Source organism: Oncorhynchus nerka, linkage group LG14 (assembly GCF_034236695.1).
Source record: "Oncorhynchus nerka isolate Pitt River linkage group LG14, Oner_Uvic_2.0, whole genome shotgun sequence".
NCBI lineage: Eukaryota > Metazoa > Chordata > Actinopteri > Salmoniformes > Salmonidae > Oncorhynchus > Oncorhynchus nerka.
The window spans coordinates 37,766,677-37,788,314 of record NC_088409.1 but is presented as its reverse complement, the minus strand read 5'-3'; the positions used below and the strand labels follow the sequence as shown (position 1 = coordinate 37,788,314).

At 43.7% G+C, this 21,638-nt stretch overlaps 1 protein-coding gene across 5 annotated transcripts in view; it reads left to right on the top strand.

Annotated features, from left to right (window-relative positions):
- The first annotated feature begins 2,841 nt into the window (after positions 1 to 2,841).
- LOC115140974 (disintegrin and metalloproteinase domain-containing protein 15-like) overlaps positions 2,842 to 21,638 on the top strand; it is a 37,738-nt gene continuing 18,941 nt past the window's right edge. For 4 of the 5 annotated variants that reach the window (XM_065000040.1, XM_065000041.1, XM_029679514.2 and 1 more), the window contains exons 1-14: positions 2,843 to 3,633; positions 9,407 to 9,510; positions 14,974 to 15,050; positions 15,299 to 15,377; positions 15,529 to 15,605; positions 16,394 to 16,607; positions 16,767 to 16,832; positions 16,984 to 17,055; positions 18,294 to 18,463; positions 18,619 to 18,703; positions 18,823 to 18,971; positions 19,176 to 19,353; positions 19,957 to 20,049; positions 20,423 to 20,618. In XM_065000040.1, the coding sequence (XP_064856112.1) occupies positions 3,369 to 3,633; positions 9,407 to 9,510; positions 14,974 to 15,050; positions 15,299 to 15,377; positions 15,529 to 15,605; positions 16,394 to 16,607; positions 16,767 to 16,832; positions 16,984 to 17,055; positions 18,294 to 18,463; positions 18,619 to 18,703; positions 18,823 to 18,971; positions 19,176 to 19,353; positions 19,957 to 20,049; positions 20,423 to 20,618 (1,825 nt within the window). In that variant the 5' untranslated portion in view covers positions 2,843 to 3,368. Of the gene's footprint in view, positions 3,634 to 9,406; positions 9,511 to 14,973; positions 15,051 to 15,298; positions 15,378 to 15,528; positions 15,606 to 16,393; positions 16,608 to 16,766; positions 16,833 to 16,983; positions 17,056 to 18,293; positions 18,464 to 18,618; positions 18,704 to 18,822; positions 18,972 to 19,175; positions 19,354 to 19,956; positions 20,050 to 20,422; positions 20,619 to 21,638 lie in introns of all 5 variants that reach the window. The other variant, XM_029679513.2, reaches the window with a different exon arrangement.

The window sequence follows — 21,638 nt, the reverse complement described above, 5'->3', positions numbered from 1 at the left end:
GAATCTGTAGGCTTATAAAATGCACGTTCTCCATAAACATGCATACAGGAACGTGACCAAAAGAAGAAACCTAGCCTAATCCAGGCGTAATGGATATAACTGTTCATGCAAACTTGTGCACCATTGCTGGTGGAGGTATATTTAAGCAATAACACAGGAGAGGGTGTGGTATATGGTCAATATACCATGGCTAAGGGCTGTTCTTAGGCACAACCTTTAGCCATGGTATTTTGGCAAGATATAACAAACCCCTAAGGTGCCTTATTGCTATTATAAACTAGTTACCAACGTAATTGGAGCAGTAACAATAAATGTTTTGTCATACCCGTGGTATATGGGTTTGTCAGCCAATCCGCATTCAGGGCTCGAACCACCCAGTTTATAACTCAATGTATTCAAAAGGCTTTAGCACAATGTGTACACAGAGTGAATGTGGCCCTTTTCCCCCAATCCTGTAAGAAATGCACTGGCTCGTGTGTGTCGAGTAAAGCAGTGCTTACCTGAGAGCAGCTTATTGTAATAGCCTTAGACACTACGTATTCTGCTCATACCGAAGCCCTACCTACAGTACTGCACAGCGAGGGGCGAAGAAGTGTATGCTGTATGCAGAGAAACTAAGAATTTGAGGGGGTAAGAGATTAACAGAGGGAAAGCGGGATACATGCGGGCATTTCCACAACAGGGAGAGTGTTTTTCAAAGGTATTTTGAGCATTTAAAATTCTGGCCCGGGTTGAAAATGCATGTGTGAAATCTGTCCCTTGAGGTTCGATACACTTCTGATTTTCATTATTCTCTAATCAGGGACTGGTTTAGACCTGGGACACCAGATGAGGTGAGTGCAATGATAGATCAAGTAGGAACAAAAACCAGAAGTGTTTCGCTATTCCAGGATCATAATTGAAATGCTGCCTGGGTTCAAAATGCCAGTCTGAAAGCACCTATAGAGAAACTACAGTGAGGGGAGAGACTGGCATAGTAGATAGAGGGCAATCCTTCACTCTGTGTTTTCACTTAGCACTAAATCAGCTGAAGTGTCATTACTGTTATTAGTCCTCCCCTTATGCTCTCTGAAGGGGATTAGTTTCACAAATCAAGCAAAATTAAGCTGCTGCACATTCAGCATGTGGGAGAGAAGTGCAACATGGTGAAAGTGTGCAGCTCACAGATGAATCCAACTGGCCTCAGGAGTTCAGTGCTCCAGAAGCATCCTCATGGTGGACAGTATTGAGTGTTGATTCAGCAGTGGTGAAGTCTAGTACCCATGTTCAGGGTGATTCAAATATCTCATTCAACAGAAACTTTTCTACATCTTGCCTGTCTGTGCCCTACTGTTCTACACACTATATATTAGCTCACTGTCATTTATCTGACTGCCCCATTTCTCTGTCTGTCCACTCTCTGCTGTGGCTGCCTGTCTGCGGGAGAAGAGGCGCGCTCTGCTCCTTTATAACCTGCAGATCAAGAGGCGCATCTCATTCACCAAAAGGCAACGGACACAACTCATGCAGCTAGGAACAGGAGAGAACAGTGCGTACTGTGTGTATTTAACTACTCTCTCTCATTAAACAGAGTTTAAACATTTTTTTTCCTAAAGGTCTTTGAACCCTTCTATTTCCTGATTTAGTTGATGGGATGGCTCTTGGATGAACTCTGAGAACTCATGACAGAATGACAGTGCCTTTAATTTTGAAGTCAAATGGGCTTACTCTTTTCTGGGAATGATCTCCAAGACAAATCTAAACAAACACAGACAAACTCTTTGGGATGCAGCCTCCCTCCCACTCTCCTTCCTGGGCCCTTCTCTCTCCATCCGGTCTTACATGCTGTTGTATTATCCTCTTCTGTCTTCACTAATGCTTTTCATTCCATGCCCTGTGACACCCAATAATCTAATTAGGGCAAATATGTTCCTTTCATTGAATTGTACTGTTATTTAACACTGCTCCGTCTTACCTACTGTACTCTCCCCATCCCACTCTCTATTCCTCCCACTTTTCTGCTCTCTTTCTACCCTTCACCTCCACTCTCTCCTGTTTAGGTGTTGTCCAGACTGGGCTGCAGGCTGTGGTGGTGCTGTGTGTGTTGGGAGAGGCAGAGGGGTGACCGGGCCGTGAAGTGCACAGTCCCAGGCGGCCTACTGTCTCCAGTGCTGGAGGGACCTGGGCAGGATCTGTACCACCTGTGTCCCACTAGTAACTGGGACCCAGTAGAGAGCTGTTCAGACACAGACATGTACTATGTTAGGGCGACCACCTAAATTATATGCAGAGAGTAAAGATATTTAGCATATTAGGCAATTACAGGTTTTGGTCCTGAATCTTTTTCAATGGCAATAAAACAAACTTGCCGAATGAACAGTTGATCATTATACACTGTTAAATGTTTATCTTGGCTCATTTCTTTCAAGTTTTGTTCTGAAGGAAATTGTTTCATTCTTTGAATCCCTGTCCAAAGTTGTATTTCCTGTCACTAATTAATCGTTAAATCAACTAGACTAACAATAGCATCTGTTTCACCAGAGGTTTCAGCAGATTGCAGTTGTTATTTAGCAATGCTGACAATTGACAAAACTGTAGATCCAGCTAATTCTTTGGGATGTTCAGACAATAGGATGATTTGATATTATCAGATTAAATAGCCTGTCTGTGTGTAAAGTAAACAATTGCATAATTTAGTCACACTTAATTACCTTAAAATGCAGGACTTTATACATCGATTTAGTCATTTTAGAATTCGCTATATAGAAATGTTGTAAGGTTAGAATACGCGGCTGTCTAGAATGTCACCGCAGAAAGATTCAGGCAGTAAAGAGTTAAAGCACAAGAGAAAATCCCGCCCTGTTCGGGGTTGAAATGCGATTACACCATCGCTGTAATACACGGACTCAGTTTTGTGCCCGAATGTCTTGCATGTGCGAAGCAGTCTATCTTTCGGGAATTAAGATATTCTGAATAGTACTTTGGGATTTTAACGAGATCACAGTGGGCTCATCTCCGCTACGGAATGGACATATGTTGTAGTAGCTCTGTGTGTGAAGGTAACGGTACTGGAAGTATGACCCTGCGATAACGGCAGCCAGAGGCTACGGACAGCGAGCTGGGCTTGGTTAGAGGTTGGTTACAGGACTTTATGGTGTGGGCTAATGGCGCAGGTGAATGAAGCCTCTTGAAATAAAGTTACACGTTCGATTGACTGGCACAAGCAACACTTCTGCTCTGCTTTGCATTTGTGGATACTATCATGGACTTTCGCTTGACATTTGCCCCTGTAGGCAAATTGAGGTAGCCGTATAGTTGCCTCCAACAGAACCTGTGACCTTTCTCCGTTTTTGAATGCCTTGTTTTACACCTTTTACGGGGATTAGCTGATGGACACGAGCCAATGTCACTGCGCAACAATGTTTCCGTCTAGAGCTCTGGTAACATTGGTGCTACTCGAGACTGTTACATTTCGCGGTACTCAATCAAATACGTTACCTAGTAACCGTTTAGGATTGCTGCACGATGCCGATTTGCAGGAATATCTGCTGGCGGAAAGTAATACGAATTCAAATAAGACAGAGATGGAGAAGCCACAAGAGAAGCTGTCTCTTTTGAACGCAACAACAGTATCGTCCCACTCCTCACTTACAAGTAGGTATTTGTAGTAACCCTAGTTTAGCCTAGGCAACTTCAAAGGAGCTGTCATTAAAATGTAATTTCAGTCCTTGCCTGGGTACTCTCAAATTCACCCAAAATGACATTACATTTTAGGCCTATCCTACAGTCAGTTAACCCTCTATACTGGAGCCTAGCATACATGCTAATTACAATTAATATTTATCTGATACCTTTACTTTCTAAACACTTACAATAACGTTTCTAGTAAATTCGGGTGTAGAACGTAAAGACCTTTTCACTTAATTGTTTAGATATTGGCTTGACAGTCGCTGGACATGCATTCTGTCCCAGTTGGGGCAAATTCTCAAATATGTTGGTGGTTTATGGTAGAGAAATAAACATTAATTTATCTGGTGGACATTCCTGCAGTCAGTATGCCAATTGCATGCTCCCTCAACTTGAGACATTTGTTGCATTGTGTTGTGTGACAAACCTGCACATTTTAGAGTGACCTTTTATTGTCCCCAACACAAGGTGCACCTGTGTAATGATAATGCTGTGTAATCAGCTTCTTGATATTATTTTATTTATTTAACTTGGCAAGGCAGTTAAGAACAAATTCTTATTTACAATGACGGCCTACCAAAAGGCCAAAGGCCTCCTGCAGGGATGGGAGCAGGGATTAAAATATATACAGTGGGGAGAACAAGTATTTGATACACTGCCGATTTTGCAGGTTTTCCTACTTAAAGCATGTAGAGGTCTGTAATTATGTACACTTCAACTGTGAGAGACAGAATCTAAAACAAAAATTCAGAAAATCACATTGTATGATTTTCAAGTAATTAATTTGCATTTTATTGCATGACATATGCTTTTCTGATGTATCAAATACTTAATATTTGGTACAGGAACCTTTGTTTGCAATTAGAGAGATCATATGTTTCCTGTAGTTCTTGACCAGGTTTGCACACACTGCAGCAGGGATTTTGGCCCACTCCTCCATACAGACCTTCTCCAGATCCTTCAGGTTTCGAGACTGTCGCTGGGCAAAATGGACTTTCAGCTCCCTCCAAAGATTTTCTATTGGGTTCAGGTCTGGAGACTGGCTAGGTCACTCCAGTACCTTGAGATGCTTCTACGGAAACACTCTTTAGTTGCCCTGGCTGTGTGTTTCGGGTCGTTGTCATGCTGGAAGACCCAGCCACGACCCATCTTCAATGCTCTTACTGAGGGAAGGAGGTTGTTGGCCAAGGTCTCGCGATACATGGCCCCATCCATCCTCCCCTCAATACGGTGCAGTCGTCCTGTTCCCTTTGCAGAAAAGCATCCCCAAAGAATGATGTTTCCACCTCCATGCTTCACGGTTGGGATGGTGTTCTTGGGGTTGTACTCATCCTTCTTTTTGGTCTAATCAGACCACATTACCTTCTCCCATTCCTCCTCTGGATCATCCAGATGGTCATTGGCAAACTTCAGACTGGCCTGGACATGCGCTGGCTTGAGCAGGGGGACCTTGCGCGCGCTGCAGGATTTTAATCCATGACGGCGTTGTGTGTCACTAATGGTTTTCTTTGAGACTGTGGTCCCAGCTCTCTTCAGGTCATTGACCAGGTCCTGCCATGTAGTTCTGGGCTGATTCCTCACCTTCCTCATGATCATTGATGCCCCACGAGGTGAGATCTTGCATGGAGCCCCAGACCGAAGGTGTTTGACCGTCATCTTGAACTTCTTCCAATTTCTAATAATTGCACCAACAGTTGTTGCCTTCTCACCAAGCTGCTTGCCTATTGTCCTGTAGCCCATCCCAGCCTTGTGCAGGTCTACAATTTTATCCCTGATGTCCTTACACAGCTCTCTGATCTTGGCCATTGTGGAGAGGTCGGAGTCTGTTTGAGTGTGTGGACAGGTGTCTTTTATACAGGTAACGAGTTCAAACAGGTGCAGTTAATACAGGTAATGAGTGGAGAACAGGAGGACTTCTTAAAGAAAAACTAACAGGTCTGTGAGAGCCGGAATTCTTACTGGTTGGTAGGTGATCAAATACTTATGTCATGCAATAAAATGCAAATTAATTACTTAAAAATCATACAATATGATTTTCTGGATTTTTGTTTTAGATTCCGTCTCTCACAGTTGAAGTGTACCTATGATAAAAATGATAGACCTCTACATGATTTGTAAGTAGGAAAACCTGCAAAATCGGCAGTGTATCAAATACTTGTTCTCCCCACTATATATATATATTTATTATAACATAAATATAGGACAAAACACACATCACGACAAGAGACAACACTACATAAAGAGAGACCTAAGACAACAACATAGCAAGGCAGCAACACATGACAACACAGCATGGTAGCAACACAACATGACAACAACATTGTAGCAAAACAACATGTTACAAACATTATTGGGCACATACAACAGCACAAAGGGCAAGAAGGTAGAGAGAACAATACATCACACAAAGCAGCCACAACTGCCAGTAAGAGTGTCCATGATTGAGTCTTTGAATGAAGAGATTGAGATAAAACTGTCCAGTTTGAGTGTTTGTTGCAGCTTGTTCCAGTCACTAGTTGCAGCGAACTGAAAAGAGAGCGACCCAGGGATGTCTTTTCTTTGGGGACCGGAAGAACGGGTGTGACTGGCAGAACGGGTGTTGTATGTGGAGGCTGCAGTAGATATCTCAGATAGGGGGTAGTGAAGCCTCAGAGGGTTTTATAAATAAGCATTAACCAGTGGGTCTTGCGACGGGTATACAGAGATGCCTAGTTTACAGAGGAGTATAGAGTGCAGTGATGTGTCCTATAAGGAGCATTGATGGCAAATCTGATGGCCGAATGGTAAAGAACATTTAGCCGCTCGAGAGCACCCTTACCTGCTGATCTATATATTATGTCTCTATAATCTAGCATGGGTAGGATGGTCATCTGAATCAGGGTTAGTTTGCCAGCTGGGGTGAAATGAGCGAATATGATAGAGGAAACCAAGGCTAGATTTAACTTTGGCCTGCAGCTTTGAAATATGCTGAGAGAAGGACAGTGTACAGTCTAGCCATACTCCCAAGTACTCGTATGAGGTGGCTCCCTCGAGCTCTAAACTCTCAAAGGTAGAAATCACACCTGTGGGAAGAGGGGCATTCTTCTTACCAAACCACAAGAGCCTTTGTTTTGAAGGTGTTCAGATCAAGGTTAAGGGCAGAGAAAGCTTGTTGGACACTAAGAAATCTTTGTTGTAGAGCATTTAACACAAAATCCGGGGAGGGGCCAGCTGAGTATAAGACTGTATCATATCTTGGCAAAGGAGAAATGCTCACTAACAAGGATGTAAACAAATTTGTGCACAACATTTGAGAGAAATAAGCTTTTTGAACATATGGAAAATGTCTGCAGTCTTTTATTTCAACTCATGAAAATGTGTTGTGTTTATATTTTTGTTCAGTGTATAGTTGAAGTCGGAAGTTTACATACACTTAGGTTGTAGTCATTAAAACTTGTTTTTCAACCACACAAATTTCTTGTTAACAAACTACAGTTTGGGCAAGTCTGTTAGGACATCTACTTTGTGCAAGACACAAGTAATTTTTCAAACAATTGTTTACAGACAGATTATTTCATTTATATTTCACTCTCACAATTTCAGTGGGTCAGATGTTTACATACATTAAGTTGACTGTGTCTTTAAACAACTTGGAAAATTCCAGAAAATGATGTCATGGCTTTAGAAGCTTCTGATATGCTAATTGACATCATTTGAGTCATTTGGAGGTGTACCTGTGGATGTATTTCAAGGCCTACCTTCAAACTCAGTGCCTCTGTGCTTGACATCAGGTGAAAAATCAAAAGAAATCAGCCAAGACCTCAAACAAAATTGTAGACCTCCACAAGTCTGGTTCATCCTTGGGAGCAATTTCCAAATGCCTGAAGGTACCATGTACATCTGTACAAACAATAGTACTCAAGTATAAGCACCATGGGACCACGCAGCCGTCATACCGCTCAGGCAGGAAACGCTTTCTGTCTTAGAGATGAACGTACTTTGGTGCGAAAAGTGCAAAAAACAGAAAAGGACCTTGCGAAGATGCTGGAGGACACAGGTACAAAAGTATCTGTATCCACAGTAAAACGAGTCCTATATCGACATAACTTGAAAGGCCGCTCAGCAAGGAGGAAGCCACTGTCCCAAAACCTCCATAAAAAAACCAGACTATGGTTTGCCACTGCACATGGGGACAAATATTGTACTTTTTGGGGAAATGTCCTCTGGTCTGATGAAAGAAAAATATAACTGTTTGACCATAATGGCCATCATTATGTTTGGAGGAAAAAGGAGGATGCTTGCAAGCCGAAGAACACCATCCCAACCGTGAAGCACGGGGTGGCAGCATCATGTTGTTGGGGTGCTTTGCTGAAGGAGGGACTGGTGCACTTAACAAAATAGATGGCATCATGAGGAAAGAAAATTATGTGGATATATTGAAGCAACATCTCAAGACATCAGTCAGGAAGTTAAAGCTTGTTCGCAAATGGGTCTTCCAAATGGACAATGCCCCAAGCATACTTCCAAAGTTGTGGCAAAATGTCTTAAGGACAACAAAGTCAAGGTATTGGAGTGGCCATCACAAAACCCTGACCTCAATCCCATAGAAAAGTTGTGGACAGAACTGAAAAATCGTGTGCAAGCAAGGAGCCCTACAAACCTGACTCAGTTACACCAGCTCTGCCAGGAGGAATGGGCCAAAATTCACCCAACTTATTGTGGGAAACTTGTGGATGGCTACCCGAAACGTTTGACCAAAGTTAAACAATTTCAAGGCAATGCTACCAAATACTAATTGAGTGTATGTAAACTTCTGAGCCACTGGGAATGTGATGAAAGAAACAAAAGCTGAAATAAATCATTCTCTCTACTATTATTCTGACATTTCACATTCTTAAAATAAAGTGGTGATCCTAATTGACCTAAAACAGGACATTTTTACTAGGATTAAATGTCAGGAATTGTGAAAAAACTGAGTTTAAATGTATTTGGATAAGGTGTTCGTAAACTTCCAACTTCAACTGTACATAGGTAGGCTATTGTAAAATGGGCACTGGGAGGTGGTCTGCTGATTGTTAGTCCTCGAGACACCTGCCAGCCAGCCAGCCAGCCAGCCATCTTTAACTAGCCTAATACAGGCTCTGGACAACAGTTGTACTAGGAACAGACAGGGGACACAGAGCCTCTGGTACTGAAGTTAATGCAGCTGTGTCTGTTTTATGTGTGTGTGAAGAAAGGAGTCAGAAGATATGCCTGCTAAGAAACAGAGAGCATGAGCTGTTATAAGCACATCTGGCATCACTGATTGGTTTGTGCAATTAGCTTGAATTGTACATGCTTAGTTAAGATTGTGATGCTGAGCTTTTTTTCCTGGCATATTGAAACCATTTAATGAAAATTGTAGGTTTCCTGCATTTCCTACCCTAAGCCTGCATACCACATTAGTTTTTCCTTACGACTAAGGGATATCCATCTGGGATATGGCTGACTTTATCTTAGCATTAGCATTGTCCCATGGGGAAGGGGGTTCACTGACTACTAAGGCTGGGTAATTGGTTGCCATTAGCTGAGAATTTAGATTCACTACTAGCATTAACACTACTAGCATTAGTGTTAATTAGTGTTTCACTACTAGCATTAACAAAATAGTTTCTCCATCCACTGATGTTATAGTATCAAAGTGATTTATTCATCTGAATATAGCGCCTCAAGGGACGTAAGACAACATTTTCCTATGAATCCCATCTCTCCCTGTCCCCAGGTCCAGAGCACCACCATGGTAGTAGGCACGGCAAGCCACTGGAGAGGACCAGGCCCTTTGTGGTAGTGGACGGACACAATAGAAGTCTGAGTGAGGCCTTGCAGGTGAGACTACAGACATCAAGAGAATGGATGTGTGAGAGTATCGTTCTACACAGGGCCATACACATACATACTATTACTCTGGGTCCTACTTCCATTACCTGCTTTCTATTTCCAGGCTTACATGTTACCATTCTTCATTCAGTGATCCCAGAGCACTTTTATAAAGTGGCCTTTATTTTTTTAGTGTCAGAGGTTAATAACCATTCTATTTTTACAGGTCCCATAAGAACTCCTAATTTTAAACTGCAGTTTTCTATCTCAAACGAACATCAAACCCACACCTGGTTATTCCAATTCCAATGTGCGGCTCACATTTGTTTTCTATTCGAAGGTCGTCAGTGTTATAATGTTCTCCTCTCTGGGTGGAGTGAGTGATATGGGGGAATTCTTCAGGATATGATTTCAGACCTCCTGTCAGCTGCACAGGAAGTGTCTGTCCTCTTAAAGTGCCCCAGTCCCCCCCACCTTCTTCAGATCATAGTTTTTATTCAGGAAGCTCCCTGTAAAATATGTCAAGGCGCCTACTTCCTTCCTCTTTTATATTAGCACAAAAAAGGAAGCCAGACAGCAGACCCCCCTCCTTTCACACACACACACACACACACACACACACACACACACACACACACACACACACAGACACAGAAGAAAGTAGAGAATAAGAGCATGACAGGGCTACATTTTTGCACATCATTTTTTAAGCCAGCTACTGTATCGGAGTGTTGACTTTCAAAAGGTTGAACCCCATTGTCTCCATCAGGCACCTAGATGTTTGTTTACTGGTTTCAAAACACACCAGGGCACTGCACTGTCATACAAATAACACAGTTGAGTGGGCCTCATTGGCTAAGACTCAGCGGAGAGTCACTCCTAATTCTTACATTATTGTGCGGTTTATCCTCTGAATCACTGCAGTCATTGATGAATGAGTAGCCGTTTTTCACTTGTCATGAGATTACTGCACCCACAGCCTACTGCTCATACGGACGAACATAACACCAGTGATTCACATACTCACTCAAAATACATGCAACGTGTAACCATGGAAACCCGGGATCTGTTTTTAGATTGTTTGTCAGAAATGAGAGGAAAGGTGGGGGATGGTGCCATATGGGAGGGGTGTGACTGTGTGTGTCTGTTATACAAACTTTGTCCGTCCACCCTCATCAACACCCACCCATCCCCCTGAACAATGTAATTCCTGTAACGTTCCATTTCCCCGTCCAGGGTATTCACGTGATAAAGATCACTCCAACCCCGAGCCAAGTGTGACCTTAGAAATTAGAGCCACCACTTGTGCTCTAAATAACACCAATTAAAAGTATTTAAATTCACCACTCGAACTGAGTGCACTTACTTGAATGTATAATCCCCATGATAGTGTGCAACTTCATCACGTTAAATGTAGATATTTTATTTGTCTAGCAAAGCATGAATAGCTATAGATAAGATGATCATAAATGTTCTCTCGAGGCAAAAATATCTGAGTGTATATTCTTTGCATATCATTACCATGCTACAAATACAGATTATTATTTTAGTTAGTTCAAAAGAACTACGAGTTCCTTTTTGATGAAATGCGTGTAACTCCCAGCCCAATTAGGATCTCAGATTGATTATACGTGAGTGAGATATTAAAGAAGAAAACATGCCAGTCACCACAGTGTTAGTTTCATTTCTTATGGTGGAGCAGGCGACTTGTGTCCTCTTGGGAGAGGCACTTGACATGGCCTGAATAGCTTCTGTCAACGTTGAACCATGAATAGATCTACTTTGTCAAACAAACAAACTTTCAGACAGTTGCCACATTGATGTTGGAAATACATGTTTTAAGAAGAAAGTACAGACATGTATGACATGTTATTATTAGCCTCCACACCAACTTGGTTATGAATGGATTTGTGACACACACACACACACACACACACACACACACACACGGAACTCTGATGTGTAAGGCGTGCAGCAGGGAGCTTCACCTTAATACAGCTTAAGGAGGGGACCTAATTCAGAGCACGATCGCTCTGTGTTGACAGTGAGCATTTCTGCCACCCCAACCCTTTACCCTACCATTAAGACAGCCGTGTGTGTGTGAGGGGGGCATTACTGTCTTACACCCAGAGCATGGTAAGACTGATTCTTTACGTAAGGGGGGGCTCTTATCTACTTAAGAAAGTGTCTGTAGGGAAAGTGTTTCACTAGGGTGTGTGGTGTATTGAGCCGGGTAAAGAATGGTCTTGAGTTAATCCCCAACCGGGGTCGTGTTAATATAACCAGATCATTCATTATACCCCAAAAGTAATTCAAATCACTGAGTACTTCTCTAAGCCCAAGTGAAGGTAATGCAAGTAGGCAGGCTACTAGTTAAATGGGAATTAATCACTTGTTTCCTATTGGTGAGGTTAGTTCTGGATATCCATGCACAGCAGTGGTTTTCACTCTTGCCTTCATATCAGCATCTGTTGAACATTTATAAACCAGGACATGTTGACGATCTGGTTTATTGATATTAATCAGTCAAGTGCTAGGGAAGAGGAGAAGAGCCAGCAAACACCACATTCCCTTTGGGACTGGAGTTGAATGCGACACTCCTCTACCTCATGTTGCCCATTGTACATTCATTTACTTTGTTGTCTACCCCTTTGCATTACAATAACAAGTCATGAACTAACCCAGAGATTTCCCTCAGATAGTGGACAGGCACACTCCATTCACATGTCCAGACTTGATCCATAAACAGGCTCCAGGGCTGCTCTGGGTCAGACTAAATAACAGAGAAGCACTACAGGGACTGAGGAAGACCGACATCCCAGGAGCTGACTGATTGTATTTCCCTCCCTCACACTCGTCCGTTGAGCTGGAGAGGAATCACGACTCGCCCTGTCCCTCCCTTCCTCCGTTACACCCCCTCCGCCCCTTTTCCCCTCTCCTCCTCCCTGGTTTATTTCTTCTGCTCTGGGTCACAAGCAGCTCTGGGTCTGAATGGACCCCACCCAGCATTCATGTGGCGGTGAGCTCATCTTGTTACTAGCAGGAGGTCACGGCCTGGGATACTTACCTCACTGAAGGAGAGGGGGGAAATAAGAGGAGAGGGTGAAGGTAGAGAGCGGGGGAAGGAGAGGTAATGGCAGCAGAGATGGAGTGGACATGGTTGTCGATAGGATAAAGAATGACAGAGGTGAGAGAGGTGAAAGTGAAATGCCAGTGAGAGTGAAACGAGAGACCAGTTGCGAGTGTGAGGTAAAGATTCAGAAGGAGGAAGAGGGAGAGACAAGGAGAGAAATGTAAGAGAAATTGTAATGCTCAAAGAAGAGGGAGAGGGTGAGAAAGGGAGAAGTGAGTCAATGACAAACAAAGTGTGGAGAGGGTGGGTGTTTCTTGGCTGAGCTCCAGATATTTGGGTGTGATCCTCCACTAGAGCCCTGAACAGATGTAGCTCTGCTCTGCAAGGAGCCCTGTTTCTACTCTGACATCTCTCCCCAAAACCACAATCCAAGGCAGCTTGCCAAAAGATGCAGATTTTTGAGAGTGTGTACATGTGCTGTATGTCTTCCTATCTCTTTCTCTCCCTATCGCTTTCTCACCCTTAATCTTTATTCTCTTTGGACACATAACTGACATTACTGTAGTTAGTTTTTTGCCTTGTAGTTTTTAGCCAGATCTCCACCATTGTGCCTAGAGGCTTTGTTGTTTACCCAGGTCCACCCAACATAACTCAGTCACACTCTCCTTACATACGGTGGTGAATGACCTCACCGAAGCCCTCTGATTCTAATAAAGACTATAGGAACTAGAAATAGACCAGAGTTATATTTTCATTAAAATGTATTGGAAATCCCCCTCAATTATCATCATCTACTTCTGGGATTCTTCTTAGATGATGATATTCTTGGATGTGGAACCAGTTATATTTCGTACATATCCAATGACTGGGTTCCAGTGTGAATAGTTATGTTATTACTAATAGCCTCTTAGAGCCTATGGTACAGGGACACAGTTGTATGTGTCATATGAACCATGATGTTGTTAAAGTATTTCTTGGACTGTGGACAGTAGAATACTTCTGAGTGAATTGGGTGTAAGTTGTTCTTGGACTTGGGTACCCGGCAATGACATTATCCAGCATGGTTTTTGCCGGTCCACAGAAGATTTAGACTCTCTGGTTCCTCATAGTCACTAACCGCTACTTGGAACTGAACAGACCTCTCTGCCATACTGTCACCACCATTACCTTACTGCCTGTACTCCTACTTCTAGTCCCATTTCCAAGCCTGATCCCCTGCCAATTCCTGTCAGTTAGCTGGAGAGGAGAAAGCGAGGAAGCAGCACTCTGCGGTGGGGAAGGAGGGAAGCGCCACAGGAAGGGTTTCACTTACTCACTGTCTTCATAGGTGGAGCCGTTAAATGTGCTAGAAAATGACTGAATGGCAGGAAGAGAGACGGTGTTAGTTCCCGCTGGGGGGGGGAATGACTGTAATGAGATGGAAGCGCATGGGGAAATGGACATGAAAAGAGGGAGAGGATGTCGTTTACCCACCGCCTCTGCATTTGGTGAGAGAAATGTGCAGCAGGCAAATGAAGTCCATTTATAGCCTGGTCCTTAGTGCCTATGAGGGGTAACCCTGGCTGACAGTCTGATTCAGCTCATTTGGGCTCTAGTATTGTGCTTAGGTGCCAGTGCCTACCAAGGACTGGGTGCTGCATGCATTTAGAGACTGGGTCTATTTAGAGAGCATGCAGGTGTAAGCGTTGACGGGTAGTGCTCAGGGGGGGGGCTGCAGCCATAGACAAAGCATAACTTTAATCGCACCATCTCATTTCATGTCTGCTGACTGGTTTGATGGGATGAGTATTGATTGGCTGAAGGGATTCAAAGTATATATTATTATCCAATTTGAGCATTGCGTAATAATGGAACTTTAGTGCGGAGAAAGGATGAGCGCTCCATAGCTGTCTACTACATCTGAAATGTTGTCCATCAGCCTCTAAAGGATATAGGTCATTGTGTACATAAAATGCTCTTTATGAACTATGCAGGACTTCCTAAGCCTCAATCCTTTAAACTTGGCAGGGTTAATAAGAAAGACCACATGGTGGTACTGGATATTACTGCTGTTTCACTAAGGAGATTGTCCCTTTGCCCTGTTTGCCACTTCAAGCTGCTCTTGGCGGCATTCGCTCATTAAGACACTCATCACGTGCTAATCATGAGTACACCATGTTGAAACATTGAGTGATTACAACAACAACAACAACAGCAAACAACGTAATTGCTGGAAAGATTTTGTTGGACAATGAGTTAATTTGGTCACACAAGGTCCTTGTTCCCCTTTAGCACAACAGTTGTTAGGGGGAAGTGTCCAACCGAATTTTTGTATTACAGTTAGTTCAATTATCCACTGACTTATGAGGATCAAAATCACAGTACACATTACCAGGTGTCTGTTTCTTTTCCTTTCACAGAACGGTCACCCAGACAAGCTACAGTGTGGTCTTCAAATTGGAGGCAGCATCTATCTTTTGGACCTGGAGAAAAACCAGTAAGCTCACTAACAAAAGATACTCCATTTTAAAATATCAGAAGACTAAAATATATGTAATCATAAGCTTTAGCTATCTGAATGGGGAGTTGTGATGCAGAAATGCCCCAACCTTTGCCATCGTTGAGTTAAGACTTCATAGTTTCATAAAGGGATTTATCATCAACAATAAAACGTTCGGACTTCAGATAAATCTTCAGAGGAATTAGTCTGAATGAATGTACAGTAACCCTGTCCTCTCCCTGCAGCGCTCTCCTGCCCAAGCCCCCCAATGTCTTCTACTACCTCCCTAATGGCACTGGGGTTTCTTTAGAGGAGAGCACAGTGGTAAGTAATGTGTTGTAAATGTTCTGATTTGTTATAGCTAGAATTGTTAAAGGGGTTGAAATGAAAACGGCAAGTTAGTTCATATGAGCTTGGATAATAATGTCGTCCTTATATTATGTTGACTCCTCTCTCCCTGGTTGTTATCTCCTAGACTCACTGCTACTACCACGGCTCAGTGAGGGGCTTCCCACAGTCCAGGGTGGCTCTCAGTACCTGCTCTGGACTCAGGTAATAATATCAACTTGAACTCTCTGTCAAAACTACAGGATGGTATGCAGCCTGTCAAAATTAGGATCATTTCCACTCTGTCACTACTTGATTTGAGAATGGTGTCCATGGAAGTGAGATCATGCAAATTCATACTATGTAGTCATGCCTTTTAGGTTTTCCATGAAGAAATAGAGCCTAACGGCTCAATAGGTTTACCCGCATTACCTTATGACCGTAAGCATATCAAATCAAATCAAATGTATTTATATAGCCCTTCGTACATCAGCTGATATTATAAAGGGGAAGTCTTTACTAAGGGCACTTCATCTTTGCCTGCAGTACGAACAACGTCATGGTTATGTGAGCGTCATGGTTATGTGAGTGGGGCGGAATGATCGACCGTGAGGTGGCTTTAATCCAATTCAGATTCATCAGAAAGAACTCTGACCTCCTCAAGCGTACTAATCACCCGATTTGAGAAAGCGCCAGTTTTAATCTGGGGTCCCTTCCGCTGAATTGGATACTTTAGGGATATCCAAATGAACTTGGTGGAAATCCATGGAAAATCCTCTTGACCTATATTTAGAGTTGGAGTTATTTAGAGCTCTTTACTCACGTGAGAAGACCGTGTGGCCATATACTTGGTTTAGGGTCATGTTTATGTAGAAAAGGTAATCTGGTTGCTAGCAGAGCCTTGAACCATGTCCTCACCTGAAGTAACTGTATTTACTTGGAACTTGGACAGCATTTTCTGCCCCTGTTGACTCCCTGTTGAGTGAGTCCCTGTTTATTCCCCTCTCCCTCAGGGGTGTGGTGGCTATCAACTCCACCCTGAGCTTTGAGCTGCAGCCTGAGGAAGACCATGAGGAGGGGGCAGAGGAGAGTGGAGGGGAGGAGGAGGAGGAGGGGATGCACCTGCTTTACTCCACCAGACCTCTGGAGAGGGGTAGTGTTGGGGGCTGTGGGGTGTCCCATACACCTGTACCCCCCATCCACATCCCACCACAAGTCCCACACAGGGTGAGAGGGGCTGGAAGCACAATCAAATGTTTATCTAGGGATTGGAACTACTAATGTTTTCGCCACTGCTGAAAATACCATACTGACTTCCTTGAATTGTCGACAACATACTGTACATTGGCCCGAATGTCTTTTGTTTACACTTTGCTTTTTTTGCAGAGTAAGAGGGACATTCTCTCAGAGACCAAGTACATAGAGCTTGTGCTTGTAGCTGATCACGAAGAGGTAATGTACGATAAGGCTAATGTACGACAATGCCCCTTAGTGTAAGCAAGGCACTGACGTAGCTGCACTCTGAAGAGACCCCAGTACATTTAGACCAATCCCATCATGTTCTGTCTCTATTGTCCTAATCAATAACGGTTCTTTTTTACAGTACCTTAACTACCAGAAAATCAACAAGACTATCATCTATCGAATGCTGGATGTGGCCAACCAAGTAGACTGGGTATGTAACCTAATATTAAAGTGGTCTCCTTTTCACCTCATTTAACACCTGATTTACTTAACAAAAGCCACATCTCAATAAGTGGTCCAGGTAATTCGTGACATGGCACAAGTGGGGGGGGCCTTACTTTTTCTGTCATCTACTGCTTCTCTATTGTTCCTCAAGCAAGCGGGAGGCTGACGATATCACGTATTCCCAACAGACCAACTCCTTGAATGCCCTACTCCTTGAAGTTTGCAGGTGTCTAAAAACATTTATTTAGCTAAAAACACATTTTTCACCCTTTAGTGTGTGTACTTTACTGTATTTATACTTGGGATATTGCTTTTCAAAAGTAAAATAAATCGCGGGAGGTTAAGTATTAACCATATACACCCAGTTTATTAGGTACAGCATCCCGTTCATGAAAATGGTTCGCTCCTACAGACAGTGAGTCACGTGGCTTGCTGTATATAGCAGGCAGACTGGCATCAAGGCATTCAGTTACTGTTCGATTGAATGTTAAAATGGGCTAACGAGTGACCTGAGCGTGGCATGATTGTCGGTGCCAGGCGCGCTGGATCCAGTATCTCAGAAATGGCTGGCCTCCTCAGCTTTTCACACACGACAGTGTGTAAGATTTAAAGAGAATAGTGCGACAAACAAAAAAACATCCAGTCAGCGTCAGTCCTGTGGGAGAAAACAGCTCGATGAGCGGTCAAAGGAGATGGACAAGAACCATGCAAGCAAACAGGCAGGCCACAAACAGGCAAATAATGGCTCGGGACGGCATCTCACACACAACTCGTCAGTCCTTTTTATGGATGTGCGATTACAGCAGACGACAACACCGGGTTCCACTCCTATCAGCCAAAAGCAAGAAGAAGTCTCCAGTGGGCACGCTATCACCAACACTGGACAATTGAGGAGTGGAAAAACATTGCCTGGTCCAACTTAACCCGGTTCCTGTTGTGTCATGCTGATGGCAGAGTCAGTATTTGGCGTAGGCAGCATGAATCCATTAACGGTACAGGCTGGTGGCAGTGGTGTAATGGTGTGGGAAACGTTTTCCTGGCACACATTAGATCCCTTGATACCAATTGAGCAATGTTTCCATTCCCCAAAGAATTCCAGCTGTTCTGGTGCCAAAGGGAGATCTGACCCGGTACTAGGTGGGTGTACCTAATATACTGGCCGATGTATATTTGTATTATATTTTCATTGGTTTGTCATGGTGGTTCTCCTCTACCCCTCTCTAGTTCTACCGGCCGCTGAGTGTGCGTGTGGCTCTAACTGGGCTGGAGATCTGGAGTGACCAGGATAAGATCCGGGTTGACAAGAGTCCCTCAGACACCCTCAACCGCTTCCTGGAGTGGCGCACCAGAGAGCTGCTGCCCCGCCTGCGCCACGACAATGCTCAGCTCATTATGTGAGTAGTCAAATGGACTTGGTTGAAGGTTATCGTGCCTTTCTCACACCTGTACATTATGGAAGCAGATCCATCCCAAATACATGAATATACCAGTGGATGGCCTCTTTGTGAAAATAGACTAACTATAACTGTATGTGTTTGATCTGTTCCAGGGGGGAGTCATTTGATGGAACTACAGTGGGAATGGCATCTCAGTCTTCCATGTGCTCCAAGGACCGGTCAGGAGGGGTCAATGTGGTGAGTTAGTTAGCCTCAGTTTGGTTTATCAGTGGAGTAGAGGGGCAACTGCCCCACAATGATAGTATGAGTCTGGTAGTTGACTGACTGTGTGTCTCCCTCTCCCTCTCTGTGTGCAGGATCACCTGGTCAGTGTACTGGGGGTGGCGTCCACCATTGCCCATGAGCTCGGGCACAATTTGGGCATGAATCATGACACGGCCGACCGGCGCTGCCAGTGTCAGAACGAGCCACGCCTGGGAGGCTGCATCATGGAGCCATCTACTGGGTGAGGTGCTATGGGGCTATGGTGGGCTACGTTTGATGTGCATTACAAAAGCACCAGGCCACACAAAGTCAATGATGCAAAACAGAAAGGGTCAGTTATGTGCAGCTCAGTTGCCAAGTATTATGTTAATTTTAATGCACTTGTAAGAAGCTCTGGATAAGAGCATCCACTAAATGTCTTGCTCTCTTTGCCCCTCTGACCCAGGTTCATGCCAGGCCAGCTGTTCAGCAGCTGCAGTGCCAGAGACCTGTCCCTCAGCCTGCTCCACGGTGGGGGGATGTGCCTCTTCAACGTGCCCCAGCCTGAGAAACTGCTGGGGGGGCCACGCTGTGGAAACCTCTACGTGGAGAAGGGAGAGGAGTGTGACTGCGGCCTGCTGGATGTATGTTGGACAGTAAATTTGATATTTTTAGGGAGGACAGCATAGCTCACCATAGATGCAGGTTGACATTTATTTTGATGACTCTTGCCCTGGAGGCAGCACTGAGCGGTTTCCTCTAGATGGGCCAGCTGTTAAGTCCAAATTGGCTAAATCATACAAAATGTATGAAAACAAAAATGTGCTTTTTGGTCTGAATTTAAGGTTCGGCGTAAGGTTAGCAGTGTGGTCAGGGTTAAGGTACGGGTTAGGTTTAGGTTTAAAATCTGATTTTATGACTTTGTGGATGTGCCAGCTACTGACCACCCAGAGCTGCCTCCAGGACAAGATTCATCACAATGAACACCAACCTGCCACCATAGATGATAATTCAATGAACAGACTTTATGATTTAGGTCAGGGGTATTCAATCAGGGGGCCCGCGAAAATATATATATAAATTACACATTTTATTTTGTTATTTCAATGTTTATATTACTAACGTATGATGGGGGTCCCTGGGTCACAGTTTGCCTGGGAGGGGGTCCCTGGAAAGGAAAAGGTTGAAGAGCCCTAACTTTAGGGTTTAGGATGAATTATTAAGTGTCTGTCTCTCTGGATGTCCAGGAGTGTAACGATCCTTGCTGCAACGCCACCACCTGTAAACTGGTTCCAGGGGCCCAGTGTTCCTCTGATGGCATCTGTTGTGACAACTGCAAGGTGGGCAAGCCTCTCTCCCTCTGTGTCCTTCACTGGACCCTTACTGATACACTCACTCACACATTCATTCAACCTCATCACTGAACACACTACTGAACACCTACATTTAAAATCAGCTCAGGTTGTTAGTATCATATTTATTATAACTATAAATATATATGTTATAACTCAGATTTTTATGTTCTTGTCTAGTACTGTTCTGTATTTTGTTATGTATTTGTATGTTTTATGTGGACACTAGGAAGAGTAGCTGCTGCATGTGCAATAATCCTAATAAACTAAACTGATACATGATCTGTCACAAGAAACTGAACAAAGGTCCAAATCATAAACTCCTTTACTGATTTACTGTCTATTTTCTCCATCTAACCAGCTGCGTACAGGTGGATGGATGTGTCGGCAGCCCCTGGGGGAGTGTGACCTCCCAGAGCACTGCACCGGTGCCTCTCCCTACTGCCCCCCCAACGTGTTCCTGCAGAACGGCGAGCCCTGCGAGGAAGGCTCCTCCTACTGCTACAGTGGTGTCTGCACCAGCCTCAACACACAGTGCCAGATGTTGTGGGGACCTAGTGAGTTACAATATTGGTCAAATGTTTTGGACCTGATAACCATTTTGATTGATACCACTGTGGGGAGCTAGTGGCTAGTTATTTGGACTTGTTTCACTACTTTGACCAAGTACTGTAGAACCTCGAGATCTGAACCCCAGAGTTCTGGACTGACTGGTCAGCGGAACTGGAACTTTTTAAAAGCAACAGAGAATACTTCCCTGGACAAAGGATTCCTACAGTTGAAGTCAGAAGTTTACATACACTTAGGTTGGAGTCATTAAAACTCGTTTTTCAACCAGTCCACACATTTCTTGTTAACAAACTATAGTTTTAGCAAGTCGGTTTGGACATCTACTTTGTGCATGACACAAGTCATTTTTCCAACAATTGTTTACAAACAGATTATTTCACTTATAATTCCTGTATCACAATTCCAGTGGGTCTGAAGTTTACATACACTCAGGGGACTGTGCCTTTAACCAGCTTGGGAAATTCCAGAAAATTCCATCATGGCTTTAGAAGCTTCTGATATGCTAATTTACATCATTTGAGTCAATTGGAGGTGTGGATGTATTTAAAGGCCTACCTTCAAACTCAGTGCCTCTTTGCTTGACATCATGACATCTTTGCTTGAAAATCAAAAGAAATCAGCATGACCTCAGATTTTTTTTTGTAGACCTCAACAAGTCTGGTTCATCATTAGGAGCAATTTCCAAATGCCTGAAGGAACCACGTTCATCTGTACAAACAATAGTACGCAAGTATAAACACCATGGGACCATGCAGCCGTCATCCCGCTCAGGAAGGAGACGCGTTCTGTCTCCTAGAGATTAACGTACTTTGGTGCGAAAAGTGCAAATCAATCCCAGAACAACAGTGAAGGACCTTGTGAAGAGGCTGGAGGACACGGGTACAAAAGTATCTGTATCCACAGTAAAACGAGTCCTATATCGACATAACCTGAAAGGCCGCTCAGCAAAGAAGATGTCACTGCTCCAAAACTGCCATAAAATAGCCAGACTACGGTTTGCAACTGCA